General features: G+C 40.5%; 1 protein-coding gene across 2 annotated transcripts in view; it reads right to left on the bottom strand.

The window, feature by feature from the left end:
* The window catches only part of pkn1a (protein kinase N1a), a 56,559-nt gene extending 39,800 nt beyond the window's left edge, over window positions 1-16,759 (bottom strand). Inside the window, exons 1-2 of one of the 2 annotated variants that reach the window (XM_039798296.1) lie at window positions 15,940-16,759; window positions 4,168-4,684 (exon numbers count right to left, since the gene is read on the bottom strand). In XM_039798296.1, the coding sequence (XP_039654230.1) occupies window positions 4,168-4,194 (27 nt within the window). In that variant the 5' untranslated portion in view covers window positions 4,195-4,684; window positions 15,940-16,759. The remainder of the gene's footprint in view (window positions 1-4,167; window positions 4,685-15,939) is intronic. The other variant, XM_039798306.1, reaches the window with a different exon arrangement.
* Window positions 16,760-18,991: the final 2,232 nt, after the last annotated feature.

The following is an 18,991-nucleotide window of genomic DNA, read 5'->3' on the forward strand; positions in this document are numbered from 1 at the left end:
GTTACCAGAGAGTGAGTGCCTTTGTTCATGCAACCAAACTTGCTTCACAACTTCTGGTTTCTTCCGAAGAAGAAAAACAAGTTATCGAACGTTTTATCGAACGCATTTTCTATTGATATTGATTACGTGTCTATCGCGATACATATCGTTATCGTTTTATCGCCCAGCCCTAGTACTAGGTACTTTTCTTGATTTTGTTTTCCACTGCAGATAGTACCCCCTCAATGTAGGTGGGATTCTTAGCTGATCGTCACCACGACGCACTGTGAAACTGCCGTGTCATCTCCCAAAAGAATGTCTTCCATTATTCCATTCCAAGTACGAATAGAAAAACAAAGATTCTTCAGTTGTGTGGAAGATGGGGTTTTAATTCTTCAAAAAAAGTGTGTTTCTGCCAATTAACTTGGTTCAGCTGAGCCATGACTAACAGCTGACTTCGCGAGCAAGTCACGCCTGTAAGTTACAATGTGTGTATTTTCCACTGTGTGTGTGTGTGTGTGTGTGTGTGTGTGTGTGTGTGTGTGTGTGTGTGTGTGTGTGTGTGTGTGTGTGTGTGTGTGTGTGTGTGTGTGAAAAACCGGTTACAACCGAGTGTGTGAGCATGTGGGTAGAGAGACAGAAACTGGCTACAAGTACATCACATTTTCACCCATGGGAGACTGCGTGGCTGTACACAGTGAATCTAACACAGAAAGACGGAGCGTGGAAGTGCACATTAATGTGCCTCAAGAGCACCCTGGGGATTCACTGCCTGCCTGTGTGTGTGTCACAACATTAGTAGTTATGACAGTTGGGTTCAGGTGTGGCAGCAGCAGCAGGTCTGTGGCTGTGTGCGTGTGTGTGTGTTTACAGGACCTGCAGAAACAAGTTCAGCTCACCAACAGTGATTATGTGGTCGCAGTTGGAGGGACATTACTGACTCAGAATTACAAGTTAGTTGTCTTTGGCGCAATCCATACAGAACACGCTGAACACTGCATCGAGTCATAAATTGAAAGAAAATGTGAGGTTTCTTTTGAAGAATGTCTATATTTTTGCCTTAAAAACCTGGAACATAAATTATATTAAGGTATTGAATCTCAGTTAGGTAGCAAAAAGATACTAGCTACAAAGTAAATGGTCTGGTAATGTCCAAGTTGGCAAAAGGAATACAGTTTTAGTGAATTAATTAAACTTTGTTCTATAATTTACCAGGTAGGCTAACTTAATTCAGCATCTGTCATCTATGTTGTGCAAAAGCAGTTTTGGGTACAATAAACAAGCAGCTGTTTTCATATTAAAAAGGTCCCATGGCATGAAAATTTCACTTTGAGGTTTTTTAAACTTTATAATGCCCCAGCCTGCCTATGGTCCCCCAGTGGCTAGAAATGGCGATAGGTGTAAACCGAGCCCTGGGTATCCTGCTCTGCCTTTGACAAAATGAAAGCTCAGATGGGCCGATCTGGAATCTTGCTCCTTATGAGGTCATAAGGAAACAAGTTCAGCTCACCAACCGGGCCCCCACCCCCCTCCTCCCCTCTCTCCTCCTCAATAGCTACAGACACAGAAATGGCACATACTAAGGAAAGCTCATTGTGGGACTGGCTCTAGTGGCTGTAATTCTGCACCAAGGCTGAATTTCGGGAAAGAGACTTCAGATACAGTATTAGGGGACCACTAAGGCCTATATAAAAGCATCCAAAGAGCACCATGTCATGGGACCTTTAACTTTAACCTGTTACATACTTTTGGTTTAATCTGTTAAGTCTGTCAACATTACCATGTTTAATATTGCTGAAAGCACTCAGCTTTGCAGAGGCCCAAGCAGAGATATAAGCAATAAGTTAAAAGGTTTTGGGTTATAAAATAAAGGCATATTTTTAAGAGGCAAGTGTGGAACGACAAACTTTACATTACTTGAGGTAGAAAAAAACAAACAGATAACATGGGCGTGTTGGCCGATAAGTGAAGTAGAAGCCATCTAACTGAATTGAAAGTAGAGGTTTGGCTGGGTTTGAATCCGGTTATAAAAAGTATTTGGTGATAATGGACCTGACTGAGTAACCCCAGCTTAAAGTAAGCAACCGTTTAATCAAGTGGGAAGAGAAAAAGCATTTCAATCCAATCTCAAATGACATAACCAAATATAATTTTAGAGCCTACGCTTAGTTAATTGTCCAGTGAGAGTCCACTCTCATTAAAGCTTCCAAAACAAAGTGTGTTGATATAAATAGTGTGTGTGTGTGTGTGTGTGTGTGTGTGTGTGTGTGTGTGTGTGTGTGTGTGTGTGTGTGTGTGTGTGTGTGTGTAAATCGTTAGGTAGAAAAACTATGACCTCATCCTGTTGCCAGCTGTTTCTATGACAGCACAGCCTCTAGGTAACACACCAGGAGACACCTGTCCCCTCCTTTTCTTCAGCTATCTATTTGTCTAATGATCCCTTTGCGTTGAAGCTTGCATGAATGAAGGCAAAGCCGGATGTCATACTGACTGAGTGTTTAACAACTCAAGTGACCCGTGCTATGGGAGCTTTGGCTGGAAAGAAGTCAACTCACAGTCCAGACATACACTGAAAGTGATGGTAGCTCAAGACAAAGCCAAAATACAAACAATAGAAAATTACTAACTCACAAGCTTGTGTTCTTGCTATGGCTTCATGGAGTTCATTTATTTACACTGTAAGCCAGTTGGGAGTGCATATGATGAAACCATAACGCTGCACTTTGTTGCATCTGCAAACATGTTCTATTCAAACAAGCCTGACTAAAATCGGGTAAATTGACGAATTCGTTCAACAGCTTGAATCGTATGGCCCTGCACACCGCGTATATACAGCCGTCAACGGTTGTCTTACTGACACCAAATGTCTCGGCCACAACGCTGTAATCTGCACAGGTAGCCAACTTGTACAATGCTACCTCTCTCTATAAGAACTTAGCTTCTAAACTCTTTGATTTAGCAAGCCGGTTTACAATCTACAACCATGCGTAACGTCAACTTGTGACATAACTACGCTTCGCGTAATTTAGTTTATTTGCTCTAAACCAGTTGATAGAAACGCTTCTAATTCGCAATTATTTTTTTGCGACATTTTAAAAGTTCGCTTAAAATTAGCTTGACAATTAGATGGAAACATGACTTATGACACCAGACGCAGGTAGATATACTGCCATATTCAAAAGTAGCCTGTCACAGATAAGAGCTTGGACACTCACATATCAATTTCAAATGTACTTTTACAACAGTAAAAGTTGGTAAAGTGTAAACAAAACATTCTTTTATCTGAGTTTGGGTCACTTCTCAATTATTGTTTTTTTCTGGTAAGAGGAGTTCAAGGAGTAGGCTATCCAGTATAATATGATTGACTTATGACTATGGTAAATAAATAATAAATATAAAAATAAATATAAGCATTTTTAACTGATTTAATTAAAAAGGATGTGACTGCAACTCCACCCAGCTACCCAAACATCCATCCAGGCCTGAGCTGGTGAGCCTCCCAGTGGGCCGCATGTTATCAGTGTAACTCGATCTCCAACCCATTCTAATGAGAGGGACTGTTTGTGTGGAGACTTTAATAACTCCCATAGCCTATTTATATCTTATAACTCACACCCTGTGTGTATGACACACAAAACGCACATACATCAACTTTGTACGAGACTATCTGATTAAGTAAGGCTATGGATGATCTTTTCAAAATCATGATAGCAAATATTTGCCTACTTTACTCCATCAAAACAAATATGAAATACACACATGCATTTTTTATTTACTTAAGCATTGTTTGTAGATAACATGTATAACATGTTTTTTGAATGTGGAAATACACCAGACCACCACCAATCTTTATATATATATATATATATATATATATATATATATATATATATATATATATATATAGAGAGAGAGAGAGAGAGAGAGATACACATATACTGTATATAGCAACAACATCACTTAAAAGAAAAACAATTTTCCTTCTAATTATCCCCAGTGGAAGACGGCTCTTGAGGTCCATATGGGAAAACAAGAGGGAGGGCTGCAGAGGGAGAGGAGGAGGAGGGGAGCAGCTGGTGCGTAGCCTGGACAGGAGGGGGGGAGAGATAGCAGGAGAGGGTGAAAGACAAGAAAAAAAGGCGGGGCAAGATAACAGAAGGGCAACATGGTCAGTCACTTTACACTCACGACTGTTGCTGGTCCAGAAGCATTCATCACAGGAAGTCTGGTCAGGCTGCACTACACAGGCCAGAAAAGGTTTCCTATGACTAGTGAAAACCCACCCAACATGTCATCACTGTGAGGTCTCTGGTACCGTAAAGATCAGCCAGCAAAGGACTGCCAATCATTCAGTACTGGCCATGGGTGAGGATTGCTGAGGAACTCTTAAATTAGTGAGTTTTATTACTACAGGGCTTGACAGGAGAAACTGCCCTGTTGCCCCTGGCAACTATACTTGACTTGGACCATTGTAACCACTTCCCTCGGTGGTTACCCCTGCTGGCAACCACTTTTCATGTTAGAAACATACTCTGACTCTCTCTCTGTGTAAAATCTTCTGCTTGAGTGAGTGAACTACCGTCTCCAGAAAGCTTTAGCAGCATCACATAAAATAGCAGAACTCATACAGAGTGTCAAATCCGACTGAAACAGAAGTAGGAAAGTCATTGACCATTCAGAGATGAAGCAGGGCTTCACCATGAACCTGAAAAAAACAACAAAAAACACTTATTGGGGTTAAGCATTATTTTTTGACACAAAGTAACTAGAAATTACAGTAGAGAAATTCCAAACTAGGTTTGAGATCATTTAGAAACAATGTCACAATTATATAGCCTGTCCAGAGATTTTTGTAACTGTAAAATGTCTTACTTAGTATGCATCAAATCAAAGCAATCCATATCAAGGTTAAACTAATACCAAATATCAATATCTGTATCAGCCTCAAATATCCAGTATCAGTCGGGCTATACAGTGTAAAAGACATTGCTAAACATAAACACAGAAAATCTAGCTTTCCTGGAAGACCTTTTACAAAATATTAAACTTATTCCAAAAACCAAGGCACCTTGGTCTACGTTTTCTCCATTGCTCCATGGCCCAAACTGGCTTTAATCTGACCTGACCACACTTATTGCCTCCTAAACATTACTTAAAAAAAATAAATAAATCACAAAATCAATTTAGTATGTGACATTGGTATTAAAATTCAACTCTTTTTTTCTAACAAAATAGTAAAGCTAAATCAGCTAAAAGTTAAGATAGATACTTCTTAAAGTATCTAGGTATCATTAATTAAAGTATCATTTACCCATAACTGCAAGAGTCTCACAGCAGCCCAAAACATACGACTGTGCAGACCATGTGTGTGAGCTGTACGCACTGACAAACAAGTGCAAACAGGTCTTTGTATGCAGACACCCAGCATAGTATTAAACACAACACCTGTGCAAGTCCATGTCCATTTTTTGTCTTTTTCAGTTTGATATTTTTTTGCTGTTCGTTTCCACCATGTAATTATATGCACATCCTGACACACTACATGGTTAAGCCACTACATTCCTAAAATTTGACAGAAATGTTTTTGGAGCCCACAATATTGCATTGGGAAACTGCGCCATCAGTCTGTGATCTTTGCTGCCACAGAAGACTGTAGAGCACATATTTACATAAAATCTTGCTGCCCAGTCCACCAGGGGCTTTCGGTGGTTAAAATGACAGTGAGGTTGGTTTAACGTGGCAATGGAGGGTCAACATATTATTTAGAGACTACTTTTGTGGCAACCATCCTCAAACCCGGCAAGGCAAAAAAACTGCATTCAAATTCCCTCTGAATCCCACATGTCAACCCCCCCCCCCACTGTGCCGCACTAACTGACCCAGTCTAAGGCCCTGTTTACATGACAACACTCGTGGGTGAAAACTACAAAATATTTTATCAGATTTTATGAAGTTTTGGGGGCTTAAAAACGCAAAAAAGTGAAACGACCCCCCAGAGTGAAAATCTTAAAAACGCTCCACCGTCGCGTTCCCGTCTAAAAGGGTAAAAACGCAAAAGTCTGCTCCGATCTGGTCACGGTGGCACCCCAGCTTTTGTTGTTCCCTTCGCAATGTTTTGGTTTCGCACTACTAGGGAGAGGAGAGGGAGAGAAGTAGACGGAAGGTTATATGCAGGCGCACAGACTTGGTGGTGTTGTGTGGCAGTGCTTGACACTACCACCTAGCCGGCTGGTGTGTGCATACTACATTGAATTTCGCACACTTTTGTGTCACCATATGCATGCAGATTCTCTACTTTTAAGTTTAACCCTTGTGATGTCTTAATGGCTTATTTCCACATCCCATATTTTCTGATATAAAACAAAAATTGAAAAAGGGTCAATTTGACCCAAGGGTTAATATGGATGGATCCCCCTGACTGCCCGATGAGGTTTACACATATCAGCGCTTGTGTTTGTCGTTGCAGTGGGAGCTCTAGGGCAGAGCTTCTCAATCTTTTCTCAGCCAAGGACCCCTTATAGCAGGGGGGACCCCCTCATATATGGCCCTTAAAATAATTTGGCGTAGCTAATTTTTCATACCTCTACAGTCTCTTATGTGATTAACAACACAAGAAAAATGTATTAGAGAGATATAAGACATAAATTAAACATATTTACAGATTCTGAGTGTTATAGATTAGTTTGATTAGAAAGTAATCTATGAACTATTTTATATTTAAAAAAAATCTAAATATTATGCGTTGAACCATGAAGCCTTTCGTAAAAAATATTAAAAAAATGTTAATATCATAATTCAAATTAATGAATCTGGAAACTTTTATGGACCCCCTGGAAGAGTGCCACAGACCCCACTTTGAGAACGACTGCTCTAGGGAACCATGCCTAGTTTATCCCATTAAGTTGGCCGATATTCTTTGTTCACGAATCGTTTACCAGCCAACCCCCTGCTGTGGGGTAAATCACCATGCGTGAATCAGGCATGGTGATTTTCATGTGTGCAAAATGATGAGAACATTGTACACTTAAGGGGTGGCAGGTTGTCAAAAATTAAAAAGTACATTTAAGCTATGAGGGGAAAAAACTGTTGATGTGCCAAGTCCTGCACATATTTTTCATCCACACCAGATGCAATGAAAAACAGATGTATAAACTATATACACATGCTTAATACTAAATCCCTGTAAAAACATGCCGTTTCCTGATTTTTTTCTCCAGTAAGCTTGTTAGCTCTAATATTGCATCAGCTTGTATGTCCTCAAATATCTTGTTCTATTAGGGGAAGAGTACATTTCCCCAAAGTGAAAACCCTCCCAGAGATTATAATATAATGCTCTCTGTCGATATATTTCTACTAAAAATACATTTTTGACCTTTAAATGCAACAACTGAAAGGATGTGACAGCTCAATGTTGGGTTTTACATGCATAGTATTTTGAGGCAGAGTAAACTATTTAGCTTATTTGCTGGGAGGTTCACCAGAACAATGACTACCCATTTAACACATTCTTCATCCTATATGTCTAATTTTTTTATTAAAGAAAGGAACACGGTAGCTGCACTTTAAAAATTTCGACATTTCTCAACATGCATTTTAAGCTGTCAATTTATGCCAAAAAATCCTCCAGCAGCTCCAGAGATAGTTCACCGCGCTGAGTGGATGTTTAAACAGCAGGACCGCGCTGAGCAATGGGGCTGAGATCGATACACGTGGCCCTGGGCACTGCCATAATGAGGAGGGGGTCAAGGGTCAAGGTGTGTCAGAGTGCAAGGCTGCTGGTGATGACCAGCCATGTGAGAGGGAAAGTGAGGATTTACTGCATATTATAATGAAAACATCACAGACTAAAAACATAAAAAAAGGAGTGGTACCACATTTGTACTGATGCAGACATGAAGACACAACTTTAGCATCTGTAAACTATTCTGCCTCATAGGATGAACAGAGCTTCAGTGAGAAAGCTGGGGTGGGGTTCACTGGCCAAGGGTGATCGGTGATGTCATGACAGTGTGTGAACTCAATGTTGCTGGCCTGTGTGTGTGTGTGTGTGTGTGTGTATGTACAGAGAGAGAGAGAGAGAGAGAGAGAGAGAGAGAGAGAGAGAGAGAGAGAGAGAGAGAGAGAGAGAGAGAGAGAGAGAGAGAGAGGGGTCCATTTGAAGCAGGAATACATTGCGATGAGGTCATGAGAATTATGGGATGTTTGCACAGAGGGAAGGCGAAATGTGAGAGATAAAGAAACCGGGCAAAATCCATGCAGAGAAACATCAGCTTAGAACAGCTGCTGGGGCCAACTATGAAGCCCAAACACGGTTTAAATACACAAGGGATTTCAGTATTGCGCGAGGGTGTTCACCCTCAGCCTCCACTGACAAAAACAACCCACACGCCATTAACCAATAACTACACTTGGTACATGGGGCTTTACTACCCAGTCTGAGGGTGGGCAGCTGGGTGGGTTGGTTGGTTAATGAGGGTGTGGTCACCAACATGCTCCAGCCAGGATAAGGAAAATGAACTCGCAGTGAACTGAATGTGATCTGGGCTGGCGGTGTCAGACAATACAACCTATTGTACTGCTGCGGCTGTAGCGCCTCATCATCAGCATAATGCCCTTTAGACCTCCCCTTCCCTCAACCCTCCACCGTCAGGCCCAAGCAAAGCCTTACCCAAATCTGAACTGTTCCCATCAGAGCAGCAATGATCCAGCTACAGCAGTAGGCATAACGCAGATATGCTTTAAGAAAGACATTAATAGTGGGCTGCACAACTGCATTTCACTAATGAAAAATTTAAAGTTTCTGGGAAGGATGTTTGAACACAGCTAGTCAACAGGATTAAAAGTCTGTAGCCAACTTTAAACTGTCAACAAACTTCCTCTTAAAAACCAAAATGTTGTCCACCATAAAGCTAATTCAGATGCTGTTCAGGAGCTCTTGATCATATCCTACGGTCTTCCTAGACAGATGGAGTTGCCCAAGTGTCATGGAAATGTACATGTTCATATTTCCATTTTTATTAGCACCTTAAAGTGTCTATACAGGGGGTCACTGGTAGTTCTAAACCAACAGAGAATTATCACCTAAATCTGCAGCTCCCCACGGCTTTACGGAGCTTGATAGCAAGTTTCAGCTCATTGTTTAGCTGTCCAGCCCTCAACTTGACTGTTTTGGTTCACTCTCACTGCTCTCGTTGCATCGTTTTTGACAGCAGCAGTCAGCTGTTTTTAGAGGAAAAGCTCTGAAGAGCCCAGTATACACTACCTGCCGAGCACCAAGCGGCAGAACAACACAGTTAGAGACTAGCGTGTGAACATAGTGGATTTAGCATTTAGCAGCATTTGTGGTTCTTTTTGCAGATGACTGGATACATTATCTGCCACCAAGATAATAACTACCTTTTTTTTGTTTTTATTAAATCTAATCTAAAAAAAGTAAGAAATGAAAATGCAGTTCTCCAGACAACTTTTGAATTTCCTTCAAAACCTTTAAATTTCCCCCATACACTGAAGTTGTTTTTGTGTTTTATTTTGATATTTTTGTTGGTTTTTTTTAAACGTTAGACCTGAATAAACTACATTTAAGTTCAGCTTTATTTATTTTTTAAAAGTTGGAAATGACAAATAAACTTCAAACAAACACATCCATGATATCAACACTGAGGCCCCATCCACACGTACCAAAACGATCTTTTTTTTACCCGTCTTCCCTGGATTCGTTTCAAGAATAGTTGCGTCCAAACGAATCCACTTGTAAATGACTCAATACGCTACTTCATATGCCAGGCCTATAGGCGGCGCTGTTTCTGCTACAGAAATTGACCAAAAAACGGAGTATAGTCACTTCCACTTCCCATCATAACATGACTAGCTAGATTATCATTTTCTGTTAATACATCCGTGGACTATAATAACTTTCACCACTGCTCATTTTATAAAGGCCGCCGCAAGAAAATGTGTCTTTGTTTACGTTGTATAATGTGCTGTTGGATTGCTTTTTATTTTGCATGATTGCAGCGTGCTAGCAGCGAGCTAACGTTAGCGTGCTAACATTCGCGCGCTAACATTCGCTAGCTCTAACATCGGCAGTCAAACAAACATCAATGATCCATGAATGATGTCTTTTTAATAATCTATACGTTTTCTTGCAGTAGCCTTTCTACAATAAGCCGTGGTAAAAGTTACTATAATCCGTTCAAGGAGTTGATAAGCAGACAGATTAGCTAGCTAGTTGATAAATTGTCTACTTCCACTTTATAAACAGATAGCCATAGCAGCTAACGTTAACGTTACTTCGCTGCTGGAGCGGTCAGCTACTTTAGCGATGTTTAACGTTGGCTACATAACGTCAGCAATATATCTTGTGTAGAATCCAGAGGGAAGGGTCAGGGAGCAGAGACACAGTATTTAGATGAAGTGACCTGGTTTGACCATGGAGATGGGATGTGCTCGCTTAGCTTCAACGCAGTTGTGTGCGTCAGCGGCTGTGGGAGAGGGTGTAAAAGAGGGGTGTGGCGATGACATCATCGATACGGATCCGTATTCACCATCCATACGAAGCCAAACGAGAGCAGTTTTTGGATTTTTTCACCCTGAGACCTGGTTTCAAAAAAGTGCGTTTTCAGGCAGTGCGTTTTCAGGCAGTGCGTTTGCAGGATTCGTCTGGACGGTCGGCCCAACCGATGCAAAACATGTACGTTTGCACAAAAAAACGTTTCCGTGTGGACGGCCCCTGAGTTGTCCCTTAGTAAGTACATACATAAGCCCTGCGCTGGAAAACGGCCACTGACTGACTGACTGATGAGCTTCTGTAATGTGAACACCATATGGAGACACTGAATAGAGCTCATCAGAGGACAGTAGCCCAACTGTATCCAACACTTCGATGCAACATAGATTGTTCCTACAGCATTGGCTACTGTATGTAGAGAGCTGTTTTGGTCATGATCACATGAGAATTAAAAAAATCTATTTCTCCCGATTCCTAAATATGTTCAGTTGCTTTAAAACTCCATTAAACACAGTGTTGGTAACTGTTTTATAAATGCTGTAATTTCCTTGAGGGTCAGACGACAAAAAGCACAGTCAGTCGAGCCAATAAGAGGTTATGATCATGTGTTACAAGCCTAAATATAGCACTTTTCATGTGAGAAATGGTGTCATATGATAGGGAGTCCTGTTAGACTACACTGTTTCATTAAACTGAGATGCCATGACATAAAAATGAATGAGAACATTAGCCCTTTCTCCAAGTCTCCAGTTGCTCAACTGTTCCTTGGTGCATTGTTGTGAATTCTGTCTGCCTACATGGCCACAGGGCAGCGCTGAGAAAAGCCTACTTTGTGCACATAACTGTCTCCTTACGTCATGGTAAGGCTTATGGGAAGTACTCCTATGCATTCTCTGGAGTGTCTGACTCTGTATGTGTGTGTCAGCTGTTACATCTGTGTGTGTTTGGGAGTGTGTGCTTTGTGAACATGACTATTTGTGCTCAAGTACATTTTGTGAATTCACCAGTGTGTGTCTCAGTTGTCTGGGCTTTTCAAGTGAACATACAAAGTGCAAAACATGTCAAAAAAGCAGTAGCGACACGACACCCCCCCTCTCCCTCCCTCCATTCCATTCTTGTCTCCCCTCTCACCGTTATCAGGAAGTGTGACGCAGCTGGGTTCAGACTACTATTGGGGTTGTTTAATATCGTCTTCCTGTTGGGGAAAATAGATGGCACGCCAAAGTAGGGGTACTGTGTAGATCTCCACTGCCTGCTTCATATCTACAATAATGGAAGCTACACATCAAAGTCTGTTTACAGGTGTTGAGGAGTCCTGTGAAAATGTTGTGTTAAGCCTTTTGTGTCTCCAGAAGGAGCTGCATTAGGTCTGATGAACTGCCTCAACTGATGTCACTTGAGTCAGCGTCGACTGGGGCTGAAGACTACAAGTTTGAAAATGAAAAAATAGATTAGCCACTACTAGCATAACAAAGAACACACCACAATCTCCAACCAAACTGTCGGTTGGCTAGTTGCATCGCAGGTAATGTAGGCACCAGTTTTTGACAAAGAAGAAGATTGTGTGAAATAAAGAAGACGATATCTCTGCATCGATTCTGATCGGATTATTTTAACTGTCCATTATGAGTCAGTCAATGTTATGGGAGTTCAATGCTAAATCGGTAGAGTGCTCTTAAGAATACATGGACAAACTATATCTCAGTTACAGTCCCATTGGGTAGTCTCCTTTCTACAGGTTCAGTCTGAAAATGTTGCTGAATGGATACTATGGCAGTTCCAGTACACGCCAAAGTTAAGCCTGGAGGTAAAATGCACCACTAGTCACCTACTATAGTCTCTGGCTGCCCACACCGAGCTTGCTTAGAAATAGGAACACTATTTTAAAGCATTAATCTTGGTCTATAGCCGTTAAGACATATAAAAGGAGACATCTACAATAAAATCTGAATTGTTGTTACCATAGAGCAGGACACAAAATATTCAGGTGGGTCCACTCCACACACAGGAAGAGCTACATAGAGACTAACACGCAGCCCCACCTGTTGAGTCTGGGTCTTAAGGCAAGACTGATTTCAGGACTGACATCTAGGGTTGGGCATCGTTTGGATTTTAACAATTCTGATTCCAATTGCGATTCTTCCTTTCAATTTCCGGTTCTTATCGATTCTTTGAGGGGTGGAGTTGAAACGTGTCACATTCTTATTTCACAAATAAGAGGAAAGCTTTATTTTGATTCAATGGTGGGTTGCAGTTTTAGCAGGCTTTTTCCACATAAAATAAAGCCACACTAGAGCGCCGCTTACTGTGCTCCATGGCTGCAACACAACAAGTGCCTGGCTGCTTCGGAAACCAAATCTTGCGCATGTTAAATTTGGAACCCATGATCAGATTTGAAACCAAATCCTCCAAACGATTCCAATAAAGAAACGATTCCACTGGAATCGTAATTTTTGAACCGATTCCTAGTAGGAATCGGTTCTCGATGCCCAACCCTACTGACATCCCAAGTGTCACGGCATCTTTTCAACTTCATATAGCAAAAACAAGTCATGCTTTAAAAAACCCAATAAAAAAGTGTGGTGGCTAATTCCTTGTTTCTTGTTTCTGGACTAGCAATGTGGACAAAAGGTGGAATAATGGTTTCCAGTGTTGTCAACACAGCAGCCACTGACACCCAAAGCACCCTCTCTTGTTTCCTGCTGTACATCAAAGACCAAAGGGAGACCTGGAGCTTTGTCCATCGCCATCTTTTCTTCTATGCTTTCTTTCTTTGACCACCTATTGTCTGTGAGCCTCATGACGGACTTGGCCAAAACAAACTGAAGCAACATTACATATGAAGAAAAAAAATAAATCAGAACTGCATTCAAGCACCTTGATACTGTTTGTCTGCTGATGATTGCAGTTCTGTCGTGATTTGGGGAAAAAGACATCACAACTCAGCTGGACTAGAAAGAGTGAAAAGGAACTTTTACATCTGTTTAATAACTAAGCTGTCTAGCCTGGGGACATTAAGCTACAATTATACCTTGTTGGAGTGGCAAACTAACTCGGCACAAAGCTTTTGAAAGCAGTCAGATAACATGCTACACTTACAGTAAGCAGCCTAATTAAACACAGACTGTGGCTCATTTTACTACGGACACGTGCTGGAGTTCTTGACTTCCTGTAGCTAATTAAAGAGGAAGAAAACGATAAAAGGAACAGTCAGTGCAGACCTTGGCCACGTGTATGGAGACATGTCAAAGAAAAATGTTTTCAGGCTGTAACTAACGATTTTATTAAATTACTTGTTAGTTTGCAGATTATTCTCTTTTGTAATCGATGAATTGTTAGGCATCGCTTGCCAAAATAGCTGATGATTCATTTTCTTATTAACAGATTATTTGACTGATTATTTCAGCTCTAAGATGCTGAATTGCATACTGGACTGTGGAGCTGAGAACAGACCTTAGGACAAATACTTGAACCACAGACCAATGACCGATTTCCACCAACAATAAAAGTCTTGAGAATCCGAAACGAACAGCTACTGAACAACTAGTAACTAGTAGACTGAGCAACAGGTAGACTACAAGTTATGTCACCAGCCAAGCCCCTTTAAATCCTGTGAGAACATAAATTGTCACATGTGCCTGTATCAAAACACAATAAACTATAATATAATAATTAAAAAAAACTGGAGGAAAATGCCAAATATGGGAGAAATGGTTGATGGAAGAGAAGTGGGCAAACGAAGTGTTTAGTCAGCATTTTATGACCCCCCCCCTCCCCCACACACACACACACGCACACACACACACACACACACACACACACACACACACACACACACACACACACACACACAGTAAACGTCTTTGGCCAACTATCATTGCCTACAGCACTATTTAACCTGCATGTTCTTGGTCAGCTTCAAACTGATTCCCATTATTGTCCCACTTCTGCATTTTCCCGTGCACCTGTCTCTCACTTGGCTAATTCTAATTGTATTGTACATGTATATCAATGCTAACTTGTCTCGTGTTTCACTGCCTTCCTTCACAATTGACTGACAGAGATCCTAAATTACAAACAAGAATGGGTGATTGCAGAACAAACAGGTGAGGCCCATACACCTGCATGACATGGCTAGAACCTGCATTTCTAAACCCCACACTTGTAGGTCAAGTGATACCCGACACTCGCTTTGACTAAAATGTCAGTGTGTCAAGCTCTACTGGAACAATGGCTCACTAAGTTCAGTGGTATGAATTTCATAATGCTCATCAGCCTCTTCACGCTCTCTGTCCTAAGAATTTAAATTTTTTTTTTGATGTTTTACTTGATAGTGTCACTTTAAGCTTCGTGACTCTTAAGAGCAAAGCAAAGATCAAATACCGTCGTGCCTACATGCTACATCAGGAAATAGTGGGTTTTTTACCTAGGCACACAACTATTACCAGTAAAATGCAAAGCAAGCAGCCCTTCCTGCACACTATAATCCTTTCATAAACAAGTAATGCCTAATGGGAGTTGGGAATGGTGTGTGTGTGCGTTGTGTTTTAGCAAACACCACTATTTTGCCTGCCTTTACTTTCTGTATCTCCACACTAAACATTTTAAAAAGGCCCAAAGCTCGAGTTAGATAGACCTACATCAGGGCACATACAGTACAACAACAAGGTGACCGAACACTGCTGGAGATCTCTGCACGAGCCTTCTCCAAAACCAGAAAGTGTCCCATCATACATTATTTACAAATGACAAACTATCCATTTCCAATTCAACTGAGTGGTTGGTGGTTCATCACAGTGGGGGTCCCAGGGCCACCAAAGATCCTCGAGAAGCCTCCATTGAGCCCCCCAGCATATAGGGATATGTCACCCACCCACTTTAAATGCATTAGCTCTCTGTTAATGAATCTCATGATGGTGCTTTTCCCAAGTTGTTTGAATCTACCTACAGAGGTTACTTAACCACTATGGAGTAATGTAACAGTATATTGCACAAGATATATTTCAATATACACTGTTCTCTAATTGATTTGTATTTGATCCAATTTGTGGTTTACCGTTTAAAACAGTGGTTCCCAACTTGGGGGCTGGGGCCCCAGATAAATGTCAGGGGTCACAAGACAATTGAGGGAGAAAAAAATATTTATCTATTTCATGCTTTTGCAATACGTTTACCTCCTCAGCCTATACTAATCTTTCAGATTAGTTGGACTGATCACAAGACAGGCCATGCTATGAGGGGTCACCGGTAGTTGCTTCATTTTAAGGGGACACAAGCCACCCAAAACACACTGGGAGTGGCAACCACTGGTTTTATTTGGGGTGGGGTGGTGACATAAAGAGGAAAAGTCAGAAGAACACCCAAGATCATGTCCAAGGGGGAAAAAAAGGCTGCAGGTCAATAAAAATAGACCACGCAAGCAGGTTGCAGGGCATCCAACTTCATCAACTTACTTGTATGGAGTCGTTCGCCATCGTTGTCCCTGTTGCTCTGTTGTCAGCCAGTTTGTAGCCGTCTCTTTTCCAAGACAATAAAATAAAATGACTATTAAAAAAGGACCGGGTATTCTTGCGTCCTGCGAGTGTTATCTCAAACTTTATACGGTCTGTATGACACAAAGGCAAAACAGTCAAGAGGTAATCCGCATTGTTTGCCTGCCTGGCCGCGCCTGAATTGATCCTCCCCGTGCTGTGTTCAGTTTCACCAACGTTAGCTCTCACTTCACGGAGATAAAAATGCGTTTACTGTCTGCGCGTTTAAAAACAAGGCATTCACATAACAGCATCCAAACAAAACTATTAGGCTCAACAGTCATTGTTCATCTTGCCATTCAACAGCTAGCAAGAGCCCCATAAAATCCACCGGCGGAGCTCCTCCGTCATGTCCTGCTGAACCCAGGCGGAGATAAAGTCACATCCACAGGCAACATAAAATGAAAGAAAGCTCCTTCTTCCCTCTCTTCTTTTCCCGGTAACATCCGTGAAACACGAACACGCCTCAGTCTCTTGTCTCTATCACATGCCACACAAAAAGCCGCCTGTCAGTCCTTCACGAGCCACTCATACAGTCAAAACGAGGGACAAAAGAAAGCTAATCTGTCCGTTAAATATCCCGCCGGATGAAGTCAAAAATGCACATTTAAAAATGGTTCTTCGTTACAGCACATGGGATGAGTGAAGAACGCAGGAATCGCATTCAAACAGGCAGTCACTGACGCGAGAGAAGCACACATACCACTTGTACGATAGACCCTGCTGAGCCTGCGCGCTCCCGACGCTCGAGCAATGCCGCCCGGGCGTTCATTGCGGTTCATTGGTCCAGGGCTGGGCGACGGGGGCGCGCCCGGATGTGTCATGTGACCTGCGTTAACTGTCGTTGTCAGCTGTAACTTTTTTTTTTAACATTAAATATTACAAAACAAGAATGGGACAATGTACTCATCACATAACATATATAAAATAAACACGTAACAGTAATTAAACTTTATAAAAATAAATCATTTGAGGAAACATACTATGAGAAATGCATACACATTTAGCAAGGCACATCCTGAGCAATGACTTGTCAACTGTAGCTAACTAATGAACCAACTGTTGAACATGATTAGTCAGACACACAATGAGAACAACAGTGATACATTCAAGGGTGGAGGAAGAACTCACATTCTTATAATAATAATAATAATAATAATAATAATACCAAAGTGTAAAAAAAATAATAAGTTACAAGTTAAAGTCCTGAATTCAAAACTTTATATCAGTAAAGGTACCTAAGTATCATCATCAAATCTACTTTAATTACCAAAATAGTACTCACTATGCAGAAAAGATCAGTTTAGAGACAAATTGTAATTGGATGTTATATTGTTAGATTATTATTAGTGTATTAACAGGTAATCAGCATTATTTATATGGGATGGAGCTAATTTGAACAGTTTAACATAGTGTTGTGTTGTCTTACCTATAGCAGCATAAAGTATATTAATTTACAAACTAATCAAGTTGTATGTAAAATCTTAATTTGCCATTACAGGTATAGCCATCTGATAAATGTAGTGTAAACCAGAATTTGTTTACAGCCTTGCTAGCAGCTCTGAGGCTATACTGATACTTAGTTACAGCTGTGCTTCGCACTAAATGCTAACATAAGCATGCCATGCTCACAATGACAATGTCCGGATGTTTAGCAGATAGTAGACTTTTTTAGCCATTGTGGACATTGTCAAAAGGATGGCATATTCTGAAAATAATGAAAGTACAAAGCACAGACTAAACAACTGAAATTACATGTTAAATCTGACTCTAGTCCAAGTTTCAAATCTATGCTACAAAGCCTTTTTTTTTTTTTAAAGCTCATAATGGTGTTAGGTGATGTTATGGTGGCGTGAGTGGGTGTCTTTTGCAGATTTGATAGAGAAGTTGAACTGGACACATTGCGCTTTGCATAACAGATTTGCATGATGGAAATTAGTTGGCAGAAAGATAGGAAGGACACAGAAACAGAGAGTAAACCCAATGCAGTTCTTTCCGACTGCTGTGGGCCTCATCAACAAGGCCAGGGACCCCCACTGACCGACTCTTAACCCCCCAACCAATGTCAATACACGTTACATTAAGACATCCTGGACTATTATCCCTGACCATTGCGCATATTACCGTGAACTTTTGCACATCCAGATTAATATTCCGCACACCCTGCACAAAAACGTACAGCCATAGAAGTCAGTTATGTTGTACATCTTTGTTATAGTGTCTTTTATATATTTGCTATTGTAATATTTTTATTCTATATTTATGTTCTTAACTGTTGCAGTACTTTGCTCTACTGTTTATTACATTTTCATATGTTTATTGTATGCAGCAAACACACCAAGGCAAATTCCATGTGGGTGAAAACTTACTTTGGCAATAAATCTGATTCTGATGCTCCAGGATACACCTCATATCTTATATGACATTGTTATTAGAAAGCAATAGGCTATTTGTTATATATGTTGTTATATATACATGTTGTTACACAGATATATTTAAAGGTCTACAATGGCTATGTTAAAATGATAATTTTTGGTCTTTTTCCTCATTACTTTAGTATGATATTACATTCACATGCTATCATTATGTCAGGCAAGCAAGAATGAAAGACAAACAATTAGCCTACACACTATTAACATTTTAGGTACAAGTTGGTTTGTGCAAAAGATGTTAAATTTACAATTATATAAAATAGAGAAAAGCAGCAAAAGCTAACATTTGAGAAATTACTTCAGCGAGTAGCTAAGCCAGTTTATTTTATGATTATTTTCTGACGATTAATGGAGCTAGCATAATGGGCTCAGCTCTAACATAAAGAAAAGTAAAAAAAAAAAAGAAAAGTGATTTTGTTTAAAATATTTATGTTAATCTTTTTGTTGTTGTAGACCCCCAACAAAAGCAAACAATGAAAAATAAATATTTGAAATATGTTTAAAAATTCTTGCTGAGACCATTAACTTTAATCCGCAGGTTT

This window comes from Perca fluviatilis, chromosome 1 (genome assembly GCF_010015445.1).
Source record: "Perca fluviatilis chromosome 1, GENO_Pfluv_1.0, whole genome shotgun sequence".
NCBI lineage: Eukaryota > Metazoa > Chordata > Actinopteri > Perciformes > Percidae > Perca > Perca fluviatilis.